At 41.7% G+C, this 15,998-nt stretch overlaps 1 protein-coding gene across 1 annotated transcript in view; it reads right to left on the minus strand.

Annotated features, from left to right (window-relative positions):
• Nucleotides 1–15,998, minus strand: part of CNOT1 (CCR4-NOT transcription complex subunit 1) — a 105,039-nt gene that overhangs the window by 5,543 nt on the left and 83,498 nt on the right. Inside the window, exons 32-44 of the mRNA XM_065416675.1 lie at nucleotides 13,883–14,023; nucleotides 13,213–13,317; nucleotides 12,083–12,202; nucleotides 11,281–11,472; nucleotides 9,710–9,852; nucleotides 8,940–9,048; nucleotides 8,679–8,848; nucleotides 7,533–7,764; nucleotides 3,880–4,128; nucleotides 3,200–3,363; nucleotides 2,814–2,931; nucleotides 1,996–2,097; nucleotides 1,361–1,534 (exon numbers count right to left, since the gene is read on the minus strand). Of these exons, the coding sequence (XP_065272747.1) occupies nucleotides 1,361–1,534; nucleotides 1,996–2,097; nucleotides 2,814–2,931; nucleotides 3,200–3,363; nucleotides 3,880–4,128; nucleotides 7,533–7,764; nucleotides 8,679–8,848; nucleotides 8,940–9,048; nucleotides 9,710–9,852; nucleotides 11,281–11,472; nucleotides 12,083–12,202; nucleotides 13,213–13,317; nucleotides 13,883–14,023 (2,019 nt within the window). The remainder of the gene's footprint in view (nucleotides 1–1,360; nucleotides 1,535–1,995; nucleotides 2,098–2,813; nucleotides 2,932–3,199; nucleotides 3,364–3,879; nucleotides 4,129–7,532; nucleotides 7,765–8,678; nucleotides 8,849–8,939; nucleotides 9,049–9,709; nucleotides 9,853–11,280; nucleotides 11,473–12,082; nucleotides 12,203–13,212; nucleotides 13,318–13,882; nucleotides 14,024–15,998) is intronic.

The following is a 15,998-nucleotide window of genomic DNA, read 5'->3' on the forward strand; positions in this document are numbered from 1 at the left end:
TAGCATTCAAAGATAGTGACGGATATCTGTGTGAAGTGGAATTGGAAGTCTTATTCTAGCTCCCAGAGAATGAGTCACATCAAAAAACTGCCACCCACATTCGGTTCTCTTTTCTGCAGCCCCAGCAAGGAAGACTAAAACGAAGTGGGCCATTAAAAATCATCACTCTTGCCACTTCTAGAGGTGGTTCATGCAGTAAGGGATGACATGTTGGGGCTTGGGTACAGCTGCAGCAGTGTGAGCTTCCCCACATTATGTGGATTAGAAGACTATGGTCTTCACGATTTAAATAGGTCAAAGCAGTAATTCTATTAAAATTTACTGACACTTCAGAATGGCTGATCTAAAAAAAATTATAACTGGAGACAGGAAGCAACTAATGTGTATTCTGAGAAGAGAGTCATAAGTACACCATGCAGAGAGAGCTCTCTACTGGATCAAAAAAAATGAAGTGGACAATTGCTCTTCTCACTGGTTGCTCAACTGGATTCCAGCCAAGCATACACCAGGGTGGATGAAATGTACTGTACACCTCCAACTTCTAGAAACCAGAGCAAGAAATGAAGTGCAAGTTGTCAGTTGAGCTCTGTTTAACCGACTTTCTTCCTTTAAGAAAAAGAGCATACTGAACCAACATGGAAGACTTCCAAAGTAGTCAGTGGTTTCACACATAAGCGAACAGGAGGTAAACTAGTGTAGTACACACACCTGGAATGCTAGAGAAGGGAGCACTAATCCCAGTATCATACCTCCACTGGTTAGTGTGGCCTCAACATCTTTGCTCCAGTGTTTAGTAGTCAAGCACGATCAAGAAAGCCTCTATTTGCTTCAGATTTTCATACCCAAAACCCTTATGGTATTTTACTGTGAGAAACCGGATTTCCTATTTAATGCTCCTCAGCTGAGCTCAGAAAGCCAAAGGACCTGATCCAGCAATTGGATCCGTACAGGCAGACCCCTGCAGCCATGCAAAGATCCACTGGCATCAGTGAAGCGCCACAGGTGCAAATGTCTGTCCATGTGGATCAGACTGCAGGGCTAGGGACTTGGACTTTTATGTTCTACAGGATGAGGACTGAGTCTCTCTTTGGAAAGTCTCTAGCACATTGAGTCCTACAGCAATATCAATTAAACGCTTTTATACCAAGTTATAATTATAACAGGCTATTTAATTAATTCCAATGATGAACTGCATATCCAAAGTGTTAAATACTTTAGGAACTTCTAGGTTGTTGTGTTTATCAAAATAGGACTTTGTTTCTGAAGTTTCACGCCCTTCCATATTGTATTTAAAAGAAACCATGCAATCAAGTTTCCCATTGTTTCCGTGTGTGATAGTTTGAGAGGGCATGCTACCTACTTTTAGGTTGGGAGTGAAAGGGTCTGGAAGCCTCATGTTACGTGGGAAGGCACTCAGGATCAGATTCCTTAGTTGGATACAGTTTGGTGGGATCACATCACAGAACCCATAGTGGTAGTCACAAAGGAATTCTGGGAAATCATGCAATAAGACCAGCAACACACGCAGAGTGCCCTACAAAAGAAAAAGAGAATGGGGCATGTAATTAGCAGGTTCTGAGCTTTCCCCCAACAGCAACTGTAGCACAGCCAAACAAGCAAAAAGGGAAGAGGAGACCTTTTTCTTCCTGATGCATCATGTAATCAAAGTTTCTTCTTCCTGGTAATGAATTTAATAAGGCAGCGTCTAGCAGACAAATCCATTCCCTGGTCTCCAGTGTCTTACAGCAAAGTTTCAGCTTACTATCAAACTCTGATCAGTTACCTGTGATTAATAGTGCAAGTACTGATCTCCTGACCAGTGTCAATACCTAAACTGTACTTAAATTAACCTCTAACTCACAAAAGATAGATGATTTAAATAAAAAAGTTAAATGTTTATATTCAGCTAACAAAAACAAGTTACTTTCCAGTGCACTCTAACCCATCTTCAAAGTGCTTTCCTGGAAAATACCTGCATCAGCCAGTACTGTTTACCTTGTAGAGAATTTGCATAGGTTTAGTGAGTTCCACATTTCTAAGGAAAGGAGCCAAGTATTTGAAGAGATCAATTAGCAGCTGGGCATACATAGGCCAACCCTGCCAAGAGAAAAACATCACATAAGTAATGTATAAACAAAAGCAATTAAACCTAGATTATTACAGTTTGGTAAAAAGAAGAGTAAAATAGAGATACATCATGTTTAGACTTATCCCCAGTTTGAAATGATTATTTGCACTAGGACTAGTCAATGACTACAGTACAGCTCCAGTTTTCTGAGGGTCTCAGGGTTACCTGGAATGTATATTTAAAAAAGTCTTCCTCTATAGAATATCAGGGTTGGAAGGGACCTCAGGAGGTCATCTAGTCCCACCCCCTGCTTGAAGCAGGCCCAATCCCGACAGATTTTTGCCCCAGATCCCTAAATGGCCGCCTCAAGGATTGAACTCAACCCTGGGTTCAGCAGGTCAATGCTCAAACCACTGAGCTATCCCTCCCCGCTTAACTGACATGGAAAGCAATGAACAGTACAACCTCTGACCGTGACAGAAAGCTTATGGGTAAATTTGATGATTTGGTTTACAGTGGAAACCCTTATTTACAAAATTCCCCAGTTACCCAAAGCTTGACAGTTTATTGAAACAGGGTCACCCCTCCACACAGTTGTTAGTTACTGTGAATACAGAAAACGACACGTGAAGACATGCTACTAATGCATGTCAAAAAAAAATAAGCTGTGAAACAGCATCAAATCATTTTGGCGCCCTTCTCAGTCAGCGTTTTATCACGTATAGAAGATAAACTGCAGCCACACCTTCTGCTGTGGTGTGTGCGCCAGCATCCTCGCAATAAATATCCGATGGGAGATCAGTTCCAGCCAGGCATAAACAAAACCCGGAGCTTTCGTAGGCCTCAGGATGTGAAACGTGTTACTGAAAGAAAAGTTAACGCGGATTAAGAGCACAGGGGTAACACTGGTTTTCACAAATGTTGTGAGAGAATGTACCTAGTAAGAGACATTAGCATCTACGTTTTACTAATGACCTCCACTAATAATGAATTAGACAATACACAATACTATGGTTACAAAAATGATCAGAGCTGCCACTATGGAGCGATCAAGTTACTTGTAAATCCAAGTCCTCACCCTATTAGAAAGCGTAAGTTCTCGGCAACAGCCATTCACTCAGAAGTACGTACCAGAAGGCTGTAAGGGTCTGGAAGTTGATGGTCTCCAGCACATGTTCAGGAGCATTTAATTCTAACAGCAACATGATGAAAATGCGGTGGTAAGGAAGCTGCTGAAACTCACTCTGCCGAACATCATGGTCCTGGAGCAGAACTCCCACCACTATACCAAGAACCTAAAGCAATGAACGAACAAGCGTCACTGTTTTTGACATGTCGATTGTAGAAACCATTTCACTAATCAAAGCCTGCATTCCGAGTACTAAGGAAGAGCTGAACGCCATTTTGGTAACCGGAGTGCACCATATTGATTGTCCATTAAGTGTGCAGCTCAGCCTCACAAACAGATCTGAGTTCCCACCCAGCCAATGGGGTTTGTTGGGGGTTTCAGCCTTAAGCTGTTTTTATATTTTTAAAATCTGACCGCATTGGCCTTTTCAGCAACAAAGGAGGAAGTTCGATACCATGTTTGAAATTGGTCAAAGGTTCCATATCACAGAGAAAGCTACCTAGCTTAGCCTGCAGCCCTGCCTATACCCCATTTTAAGAGTCCTCTGAAAGTTTTAGTTCCCATCTCAGACAGTCTGCCCCACCCCAAGTTAAGGCCCATGTTTTAGCTCATAAGCAGAAATACATCAGGTGATGTACTCTAGGAATGTCAAGTACTGCTTGGAAGAGGGAGGATTTCCAACCTTGTTCAGTAGGTTGATCTTTGTGACCGTGTTGGTTGCCTCCCCCGAGTGCTTCACTAGCAGTGCAATAAGCCGCACGAAGGCATCCAGGTTGTGGTAGCATTTGGCTCTGATCATGGTGGGATTGGCGGCTGGATTGTGCTGCTGCTCGGCCTGAGCACGATAGCTGATTTCAACACACATTTCAGTGCAAAGACGAAAGAACCGAGTTATCAGGTCATCCGTTTTCAGGATTCCTTGCTGGTGCATCTATTACGAGGACAAGAAAAACCCTCAGAACTACAGAATACGGTAATTTTAAAAAAAAAAAGTCACTGTTATACTGAAGCAAACAAGTAACAGTTTTATGATAATTCATCTGCCATGCAACATGGATGTAACTACTGCCTGTTTCTTTTTACAGAGAGGTAGCTATGAGATTACCTCCTCCATTTACTCCCAAAAACAGATGGGAACAGCTAGAGAGTTAAAGCTGTGCTCCTACATAAAAGTACTTTATCAATGGCACCTGCTTCTAAAGGAGAAAAATATCATGTGATCCTACTTTCAACCATCAGAGCTAATGAAGTGTGGTTCAATATCAGTGCAGCAGTATCCTTCCTCTGCTACTGGTGGCTTAAGCCTTGGAAGGAGGAGAAGTAGAGGCAAGAGTTCAAGTTGCCCCACTTTTAGGAGCCCACAGATTGCATCAGAGTTATTGGGGGTGGTAAAGTTTGCCTGATGCCTTGTTGGACTATAGTGCTACAAATCTACTTGTTAACTCATAGTTGGATACTGTACTTCACTGTTAAGAACAATTTTTTCATAGGAACATAACATGCCAAAAGGAACGCTAGACTCTGCATAGTTTCAATGGCCAGTGCCTGTATCTCTAGATAAAAGTATCTTGAGTGTGTTACCAAAGTACAAGGTTAAACAGGAGTAAGCTATTAATTCAGATTAGTAGTGGACACCAACTTTGCAGTTCTTGGACAAACCACCTTTTTGGAAGTTACACTGACAGCATAGCTGTTACACTTAAAAGCAGCAGAAATTCTACTGCAGTGAAGCTGGCATGAGTAGCCATGTCAAGCTTTCAGGGGAAGCGTCTAGAACTTATGAAGTGGCTTTTGAAAAGTGCAGGTACATGCCTGCTTTGTTGTAAGACACGTGCTCCTTGATTTAAGGAAGCGTTGGGGAAGAGGTGATAGTATTTAATGAAAGCAACCAACAGACTGTTTTGAGCCCTATCCCCTTGTCCAATTGTTACCAGAGCTTCTTTTTTTAAAAAAGAGTCTCATGTAACTTAAGGAAAAAGTCAAGACTACGGCAAAGCATTCCAGTTATTTCAAGCCTTTCCAAATAAAGTCTTATGAAATATATAGCAGCACTAATGAAATTTGTTCAGAGTGTAAAGTAGCCCAAAATTTCACCAAAGCCGTTTTCTTATTGTTCATTGAGGGGGCAGAAGTGGGACTGAAATAGCTCATGCAGAGTGGAGATAAACAAGAGGTAGAGAAACATGCTACAAAGAGTTATGTACAAGACCCATGAAGGGCTGTTACATGCCAAGAGGCAGAAAGAGCGTACACAACATAAGTTACTCTGTAAAGACCGAATGTGATGGCAAGGCAGCACAAGTTAAACAAAAACAAAAATCAATATGGTGCAAGTTGTAACATATACAATATCTATCTTTATAAAGAGCATCACCATATAGCATTTACAGCCAGCCAGAAAGTGAGACGTTAGCATAAACTACATAGATGCTCTCTTTTATGGACTAGAGTGTGTTTTTACAGAGGGTTATCTGCCTCACTCAAACAAACATGTTTTGGCACAGGGAAAGGGGATCTTCTAGGCTGCAGGTAGGGTAGTAAAGTCCCTTCCATAGAGGGTGTATGGAGTAGCCCAGGTTGTGCAAGATTTGTTTTTACCCATACTGCACCACCACCTCAAGGAAAGAGAAGATTAAAAATTCTTGTTGCGTTAGACCAGCACAGAGAATAGAATCTTACAGTCAAGGGCCTGCCAGGAGCTACCTGACAGTTTCAACCTCCTAGTGCTCATACAGCCCCCAATCTCTTATAGAAACCAGGGAAGCAAAGAGGCCCCACCACCTGGAGCCTATAAAAAGGAGACATGGAGCTGACAAAGTGAAGATAGTTATGTGATTGAGCTGCATTTTCAATAGCCCCACACAAGCCATGAAAAGTAGGTACCTCTATATGCCACATAAAAGCACTCAGGGAAAAAGAGCAAAGCACAACACTAGTTTCTTGGTCCCCTCATACAAAAAAAGGAGCCACATAAGCAATCCTTTTATGTCGGTCAGAGTTCATCGCCACGTCAGCAATACTTCACAGGTATCCGTAGCCAAAGCAGCTGATCAGATAGTGAGTATGAATTTAGTTCCCATCCATCACGAGGAAAACATTGACTATTTAAACTAGGGACATCTGTGCCGTGACCTGGCCTGAAGCCAGACTGAAGAGAGTACAGGAAGTTTGAGAGCGGCAACTCTGGCAATGCTGGTCAGCCTCTCAAGTGAAAAGGTTACAAACTAGATTATTCATATTAAGAAAGGGTGTGGGGGCTTCTAGTTAGAGCTGACCCAAATAGATGGCTAAAGAAAGCAATACCCCTTAGCTGGACTCCATTCCGCTTGCCCTGGCCTCTCAGTGAGACACCTGAACTCCAGTTTAGGTTTCATATAGCTGTTGCTTTGTGGCTGGTCAGTCTTCTGTGGAATATCTAGGTTCTCACTGCTTAGTTTTGAAGTGGGAAGTGACATCAGCAGTCAATCTACAGAGTAAATTGGGAACTTCCTCTCCTTGCAGCCATGGCTAAATTGACTTTGTAGCAAGTGCAGCTGTAACTGCAAATTCTGTTTTAGCATAAGTCTTGCTGCCGGTTTACAACATATGTCAAACGGTTGCATTTTTGTCCATATCCAAAAAGAGTGAAAGTCAGTAGAAACACTGGCCTACTTAAATCTCACTTCTCTTCACTGCAATCCCCATCTACTCCCACCCAAGCGGGTGGAGTTCCAACTCTTCAGGCAACCCTGTAGTCATGTATGTCAAAGTAGAAGCAAGAGGAATGGCATCGTTTATACTATCTAAGTTTAGAAACCATTTTAACCCATCCAGTTTAATAGTTTCCTCCAAAAACAAATGGATAAAAATTGAAGGCATTTCCTGTTCAGGTAGGACAAAGCAATCAGATGCACTTCCACCCACCAGACATTGGTTTCTCTAGACTGACTTTGCCACACAGTTTCTGCTAAGTGTAGGGGAGAAGCAATGTTAAGCCAAATTTCGTTTGACAGAACTGTCAGAGCTATTACCAAGATCTGTCTCAATAGAAGCTCTCCTGCTACTAGATTTACCCAATAGACTCACAACCTGCACTGACAATTTGTTGCTGTAGTAACTGAATTGGAACAGCACTCACTGAAGGGAGGAGAGATTTTCCACTAAAGTCTCTATCATCAGTGATGAGGAAAAACATATGCCGTAGCACATAAGCTAGACAGAATTTTGATAGCGGTCATACTCATGAAAACTTCAAAAGGATGTTTAACACTGATACATAACACTGTGCTTTAACATTGAGGGCATCACACCCTACTTATGTCGAATAAAAAGCACCTTTCTTTCCAAAAGCTCTACCTGTCCAACAAACGCAGAGAAAGCTTTGGTACTGTCACGGCCAGCTGCAGCTGAATGGTAGAGATTCACCCATTCCCTCAGTAGATACTCTGCCTTCTCCCTCAGGCCTGGTGGATCATCATACTCAGAGGCTTGGGAGATCCCAGAATGCATCATGAAGTTAGGGCCTCCATGAGCACGGTCAATCATTGCTTCATAGTTGGATCGGACCACTTCCATCAACTGGGGTAATCTAGTGCAACAGACCCAAATTAAGAATTAGTCCTATACATTTTTATTTTTGGGAACAGTGCGTAAATGTGAAGCTACTGAGAATAAATTAAAAGCCTATTTCAAGCCACTTAGCAACTGCCCTTCTGATACCTTACATTAGTCTCATTGTGCTATATGTAATACAATGCTCTGGAAGGAGCTTCCCTATACAATTGAAATTACCAACTCATTCATAGGGAAAGTCAAATTTTGAAGCCCAGCCCTAGTCCCTGAAAGTGAGTGTTTTGGCAGAGCCATCCTTCCCATCACAGGATGAAAGCATCACTTCCTATGGATTAGTGGGGCCCTTAGGAGGAGAGGGACCAGTGACAGATGCCACTGCCTAGTAGCCAGATCTGTGATCGTAGAGTAGACTGCACTGAAAGTGTTCCTTATGTAAGATCTCAGACCATCAGAGCAAGTCAAGAGATACTTGGCAGCAGCAACAGAAAGGTTGTTAAGGATAAAAAAAGTTAAGTTGGGTTAGAAACCACATGTTAGCTAATACAGGTTTATTCTCTACCAGTCTCTGTCCAATCTAGACAAACCTAAAATGGCTGAGTGAGATACTAAGAGAATCTTTTTGATATCCTGGTGTTGGAATATAGTGCATAGCAGAGCTTTTTCTACCCCAAAGAAAGCAAGCCTTATTGCAGTTGCTTTTCCAAAGTGCACACAGGTATATGTGCAAAAGTTTTAAATATAGAAGAGAGTTTCAGGTGGGGAGAACTACATCATTGATATCAAGACAGAACTAGAGGAATCTAGTGCAGAAATGTGTCTGACAGGAAATTTAAGTCAGAATATGCAAAAAGAATACAGTTTTAAGCCATTTTAAATCAGATCACTATTGAGCACCTTAGAGAAGTTCATTGACCAGTATTTCAGTCTCACCCTTCTGGAGCATTCCCTCTGGAGTGAGCATTAATCCTCATCAGAGTTTCAATGGTGTGGAACAGATCTGCCTCTGTTACATGGGCTACACTCCTCTCATCCACCAACAAGATCCTCACCAACTGCATGGCAAATGCCACGGCCATGTAGTTCAAGCCATTCTCCATTGACTGCCAAGATGGAAAATGTAGTCAAGAATATGAAGTATAAACTCTTTAATGAACTGATTATATGAAGTATATTCAAAAGGTAAACTCTCACCTGTGCCAAATGAAGATCGTACTGCTGCATGGTAACAAGGTGATTGCGGATTAGCAGCTCCACAGCTTCTACATTGTACTTATACTCATCCCGGCATTCAATCAAGCATCTAGAAAAATTAGACACCTTTTTATACGTGCTTGTTTAGCCTAGCTGGACTGGTTAGAAAAATTTGATGCCTCAAGAAGGCTATAGACTTGAGACATTGATTTATTGTTCAGCTCTAACAGAGATATCCTCTACAGGGTTCACCAAGTCAGTGTTTGATCTTAAGAATAGTCAACTGCATCCCAGAGCAGTCTAAAGCTTCACCAAATCTTAGCTCTGGTCATCAGTCCTTTTTAAAGGCTTTTTACACTGAATCGATGAAGCTCTATTTCCAAAGCATGGAAAGTGGCACGTCTACCTACCAAGCACTCCTGGAATCAGTCTCTAGTAGAATCAACACATCAACATGCAGGAGAGACTTATTCAAACTAGATTCTCTATTTAAAAAGTGACAAAACTGTCACGCCTGAGGTATGTTTAAACCTTTTATTAAAAGTAGCTTCCTATCAAACTCTAGGGCAAAGGAGCAATACTTAGTCACCTAGTTTTAGTTCATCATATACAAGACAAACTGGAAGTGAAAAATTATGTAGGAGTTAGTCTTTTGTACAGTTATACCATTTTACACACAAGTGTTCTGGAATCACAAATGGTAACTCAACAAGACTAGAGGACAAGGTATGAGGTATTCAAACAAGCGTTCTCTTCCTCCCATTACTGACCTGGTGATCTGCTTGTTACACCATGGAGACCCATAGGCACGGCCATCCTGCAGAGCTTTCAGTACAAGTAGGTGACACTCACGGTAGCGGAGCAGGAGGTCAGCATCTGCACCACTGGTGGCATCCAGTAAGCCCTCAACAGCCTAGAAGAGAAGCAGCTGGTCAGCACACATGGAAAACCCAGTCCTCCACTACTGCCTCCTGAAAAATCAATGAACTTTAAGTACTTCTCCAAAAGCAGTTGTTAACCTTAAAATGTGGCAGCTGCAATATTATCCAAAAACCTGTGATCTCAGCTCATAATGCCATAATATCCAGAAAGGTCTTGTATAAGTTTACCACAGAGAGGGCATCTAGCTAACTGCTCATGCTCCACAAAGGTTTTAACAAAGTATTCTGCAGGTCTCTACCACATCTTAGTGATTTTATATAAAATCACTAAACAGCAAGAAAAAAAATTGCAATTCTTTGGGCTGCAACATCAATAAGCCAATGTCTTTTCATCAAACTCAGGTTCTAGAGTCTAATTCTATGTCTGGCTCAGATAAGAACATGGATGAAAATAAACTGGGTGAGAAGATACCCCTGTTGATAGAAGTAAGCATTCAGACAGACAGTCTACATTAGTAGAAGTGGCCAGTTCAGGTGAGGCTTAACACATGGCAGCTAAGCCAGAACTAAAAAAAGAAACTTACCCTGCATTACACTAGGAGGGCAATCAGCTTATAGATCAATTTAGCTGATCAAGGTGCAGTCTAGGCTCCTGCCAAGACCTAGTCAAGACAAAACCAGTAGAGGGTGTCCACACCGTCTACTGAGGATGTAAAACTATTTTCACGACTGGTTTTCAGCTTTTAGCACTTTTGGCTCTATCATTGTTCCTGTATTGTAAGAGAGCAGTGGCACTTGAGTGTCTTAATACTAGTTTCCTCACAGAGCTTGCAAGATTCTTCTGCATTTGTCATCTCTAGACACTCATCACTATAAAGCCATACATACCATGCTCAGACCCTAGGTTAAGAGTATTGTAATATGCTCTACTTCGTGTTATCCTTGATGTTTCAATTACTGCAGTATAGCCCCTGTGCTCAGCACTATTAGTTCTGTCTACTTCCAGGTGCAATTCAAAGGTACTGATGAGCATATTTAAAGGAATCCAAGTTGATCTGGAAGCACATTAAGAGACTGGCTCTTGCACTTTAAGTGCAAGAGCATCCCAGTTGATCTTAACTATGTTCAACAGACTTAATTCTCCCAGCTACAGGGTCTCAGTGAGGAACCTCTATAGTGTTGAAATTTGTTCCCCTTGGTGACTTGCCTAAGTTTGGCATCCTAGAGTGCATGATGCCAAGTGTCTGCATCTTGTGTGTAATCTGTTTTTGCTTCTTTCATTTCTTAACATCTGAAAAAGGCAGTAGTGGTCCTTCAATACAATTCACTGAGTAGTTCCCCACAATATTTGTTCAATTCTAACTATGCATCTGCCAGCTAATAGGCAATCTACTGGCAAAAGGAGTAGTAAAAGCAAACTGAACTGCATATGAGCTGACACAGGAGAACTTGACACTAACCTTCTGGAGCAGTCCAAGCGCGGCTATGGCATCACGGGAGTTACGAGCCACTACTACAGCCTCCAACAGGCTGCGTAAGGCTTGAGCTTGTGGGTTCATGGCCAGGGTATGTGGTATGGATTGTAGGTGTTGTTCCAGTTCTGTCATACATTTATCATAGATCTGTGCTACATCATCTGTAGCCCAAGCTTGCTGTTTTAAAAAAAAGTATGTGTTTAGTAAGACTTGGCAAGGATTAATTATAAATTATTGTGTGTGGGGGGGGGAGGGGTGTTAAAGAGTAAAACAAGTATGTAGAATTCATTAAATACCAATTAATCTTTTGACTGCAGCAGAACCTCTGGCACCAGAAAAATGCATCGTAAAGAAGACTCTTAACTCAAATGCTAATGCTTGATTAGTGATATTTTACTTGAATGTACAGTCAGATATTGGTAGCATACTAAGTTGTGTAATTGGCAGAGGCCATCCAAATATCCCACTTTAGTTACAAGTTGGTCCATTAACAAGCTCCCAGAAATACCAGCATTGTTATCCATTTCATTCTCAAAAGTTTACATATCTAGTCCTCTCAGATCCATGAGTAGCACTTCAGAATTCAACACAAAAATATACACGATGCGAGGATGGTGTTAAGTCTCCTTCAATCTGGCTGTAGAGGCCACCGACATCCCTCAAAAAAATAGTTTTCTGAGTGCCATTAAAGCCTGATTACCCACTGGTATTCTATGTGAAACTCTGCAAGGTTCATCAAAATGGCTTTGATATTTTCAAGCCAACACACAGTTACAGAAATCTGTACCTTCATAGGCTGAGCCAAGAATCCTGTGGGCTGGGTTAAGTCATTGGTAGGCAAGAAGCCGGGGACATTGCGTGCAAACTCTTCATAAACAGCCAGCTGTTTTGGGTCCACACCACCAACCTTTATAATGAAAAAAAAGTGGCACGTCCTTTATTTGGCACTGACAGTGAAGAAAAAACTAAAGGGCAAGTTGTGCAATTAGTTCTAATAAGTGACCTATAGCAATAGTTCTCAACCAAGAGTATGCGTACCCCTGGGGGTACACAGGTCTTCCGGGGGGTACATCAACTCATCTAGGTATTTGCCTAGATTTACAACAGGCTACATAAAAAGGACTAGCGAAATCAGTACAAACTAAAATTTTATACTGCTCTTTATACTGAAATAAGTACAATATTTATATTCCAATTGATTTATAATTGTATGGTAAAAATGAGAAAGTAAGCAATTTTTCAGCTAGTGTGCTGTGACACTATTTTTATGTCTGATTTTGTGAGCAAGTAGTTTTTAAGTGAGGTGAAACTTGGGGTATGCAAGACAAATCAGACTCCTGAAAGGGCTACAGTAATCTGGAAGGTTGAGAGCCACTGACCTATAGAGCATAAACTCAAAGCTGTACACATCCGGGTATGAGTTCAGTGCAGGGTTGGCGGGAATCCTATATTCCCCACACCCTACTTAACTGCAAAGCAGGAAAATCCCACAGTCTATGCTGCTGCACTTAAGTATGCAGCCTATCGATTTCTTTCTGCCACTGAAAATTGTCTGCAGCTTTAGTGAAGCAGATGTCACCTTAGAAGGTGATGAGAAGCAAAAATAGATTAGAAAGATGGAAGACACTCTAGTGACCCTCCTCCACCACCACTGAAGGAGTACTGTAGACAAGCTCTAGAAGGAACATACAATATCCTCAGAGTTGAGAGGAAGGGAAGAGGAGCATTGAATAGCTTATTTCACAAGCAAAGTTGTATATGTTTCAGCTACTAAGCAGCTGGATTATTAGCCATGAGACCAAGGCAAAGAAATACTCATCTGCTAAGTGTTGCCACCTCCTCCTGCAGTTTTAAGATTAGGAAGAGAGGGAGAAGACAACATCACCAAAAATTAAAATTCAGCAAGTCTGTTCTCACCTTCAATCTGATCTGCTCTGGCATCCGTTCAGCCTGGTAAGTTAATACAACAGGATCACAGTACCGACGACCCTCTTGTCTAGCATGCTTTCTGAGCTCAAATTCCTGCAAAAGCAATATAGAGAAGTTGTCACTAGGTATTGTTTATGTGAAGCCTCTAGAACAGGGGTCGGCAACCTTTCAGAAGTGGTGTGCCGAGTCTACATTTATTCACTCTAATTCAAGGTTTCGTGTGCCAGTAATACATTTAAACATTTTTAGAAGGTCTCTTTCTATAAGTCTATAATATAGAACTAAACTATTGTTGTATGTAAAGTAAATAAGGGTTTTAAAATGTTTAAGAAGCTTCATTTAAAATTACATTAAAATGCAGAGCCCCCCGGACCAGTGGCCAGGACCCGGGCAGTGTGACTGCCACTGAAAATCAACTCGCGTGCCGCCTTCGGCACATGTGCCATAGGTTGCCTACCCCTGCTCTAAGAACATAAGAAAGGCCGTACCGGGTCAGACCAAAGGTCCATCTAGCCCAGTATCCTGTCTACTGACAGTGGCCAATGCCAGGTGCCCCAGAGGAGTGAACCTAACAGGCAATGATCAAGTGATCTCTCTCCTGCCATCCATCTCCACCCTCTGACAGACAGAGGCTAGGGATAGACACTTCTATACTTACAGTTGCCAGCCTCTTGTCCATTTCAGGGCCTGCTTTTTCCACAGCTGTCTTCTGAATGAAGCAACATGCTAATTCACAGTTATCCTGAGCTAACTGTGCAGCTGCCTGCTCCATCATCTCCCTCTGCTGTGGGGATGCTGCCTATTAAAAAACAGTATATTAATGAAGGCTGTAAGTTTCCACTGTAAAATGCATCAGTTAATCTTGAAATCTGAGCCACTGACTATACATAATGCCAGTATCAAACAGGGATGTTCTCATGAACATGAGTCACTTTGCATGAAGTTAAATGCTTTATGTTTTATATTTGATATCAAAAACTTTCAGTAAACCATGCAGGTAGGGGAGCTAACAAGCAACTTGATCAAGAAATAAAATCAAGAGGGATCTCCTGTACCTCCAGTGTGCGGAATTAAGGAAGAAAGCCCATCAGTACTAGGCTGACAGAGCAGTCGGTTCCTATGCAGGAGAAAACAAGCTTCATGTTAAACAGTCTATGGCCCACACAAACTAAGAAAAGTCATCTGCAGCTAGCAGAGTAAGTTGCTCTATTTATTCCAATGGCATGTCAAACACTGACCCTAAAAACTTCTTCCAAGTAAATCTGTCAACAGCTTCCATCTCCAGAAAGACTGCGTGACCACTGCTCTACTTTAGGAAATGAGTCCTGATGGGAAATACAGGTCAGACAGACCTATTTTCAGGGGTACAGAACTTGCATTGCAGTAATAGGATGTGGGTGCCCAGTACCTCAGAAAACCATGTCAATATGGTTCAGTCAAATTTTCGTATACAATATAGCCTTAACTAGAATGCCAGTATTTTTCCCTTAGCATTTACAAAGGGAAGTGTGCAGCAACAGCACAATCTATGCTACATTCAGAGACAGACAAGAAAGACAGAAAAAGGCATTATGAATCCAGACATTTTGGAACAGTGTTTTAGGAGCACACACAAGATGTCAAAGCTATCAGAACCATTAGTCTTCCCTCCCCCAATCAGAGTCTACTCCTTTTTTACCATTATTTTCCGAAAACCAGATTGCCTCTTGTAGATATTAAAATTGGTATTTATTAACCCATTCTAGGGACACAAGCTGGATTTAACAACTGATTTAAGGTTCACCTTCTGCAGTACCTTTTTCTCTGCAGCATTATCTTTTTAACAGCGTAACTTTACAGTAAAGCTAGTTTGTAATCCAGGAAAATTCTACTTTAATACCCTGTAGCTTCAAGGGTAGAGAAATCCCTGCTGTTTTTAGATTTCTACAAACAAGGATAGTACAAAGTGTCGCATAAGCAGCAAGCCTCTGCAAAACTGAAATAATCCTTGGCTGTCCCTTAATTCAGAAAACCATGTAAACGCAGAGATTTACCTGCTTCTGACTCTTTGGGAAACTGCCACAAATTCTGAGATTATTAATCCTTTTTTCCAGCTCATGTTATTTTGATAATCATAGCTTTAGCCATGATTGACGTAGTTAGTCTCCCAAAAAGGGAGTTGTCAGCATCTGCAGGCAAAAATCCAATGCATCTATTTTAAGCATGAAACTCAAGGTGGATGTTTGCATCATATCCAATTTTCTATGACTCAAGTCTACAGAAATTGATGATCTCACCTCTAAGAAGGCTAGACTGTCAGAAAAGGAAGATCACTTACCTTATAGTAACTGGAGATCTTCAAGATGTGTGGTCCCCATGGGACACACTGTACACGGGCATACGCTCTATGCATTTAAGACCGGAAGAGTATTAAGTTGGCCCGCACCTATGCCCTACACCCCAAGCTCTGAACCGAGGGTATAAAGGGTGGTGCAGACCAACTGCCTCTCCAGTTCCTACTCTAGCATGAATCAAGTGAGAATCTGAGCAGAGGGAAAAGGAGGATGGGATGTGAATACCCACAGGGACCACACATCTTGAAGAACTACAATTACAATAAGAGCAGTAACCTTCCTTCCTTCACATGCTGGGCCGGCACTGTGGGTGAACTCCCAAACAGTGCTCATAGAGGAGGGTTCGAGGAAATTTCCCACACCACAATTGCGGGAATGCTGAAACAAAGGAAGCATCCTTGGAAGAAGCTTGCACTAGGACAAAAATGCTTACTAAAAGTG

This window comes from Emys orbicularis, chromosome 14 (assembly GCF_028017835.1).
Source record: "Emys orbicularis isolate rEmyOrb1 chromosome 14, rEmyOrb1.hap1, whole genome shotgun sequence".
Taxonomy (NCBI): Eukaryota; Metazoa; Chordata; order Testudines; family Emydidae; genus Emys; species Emys orbicularis.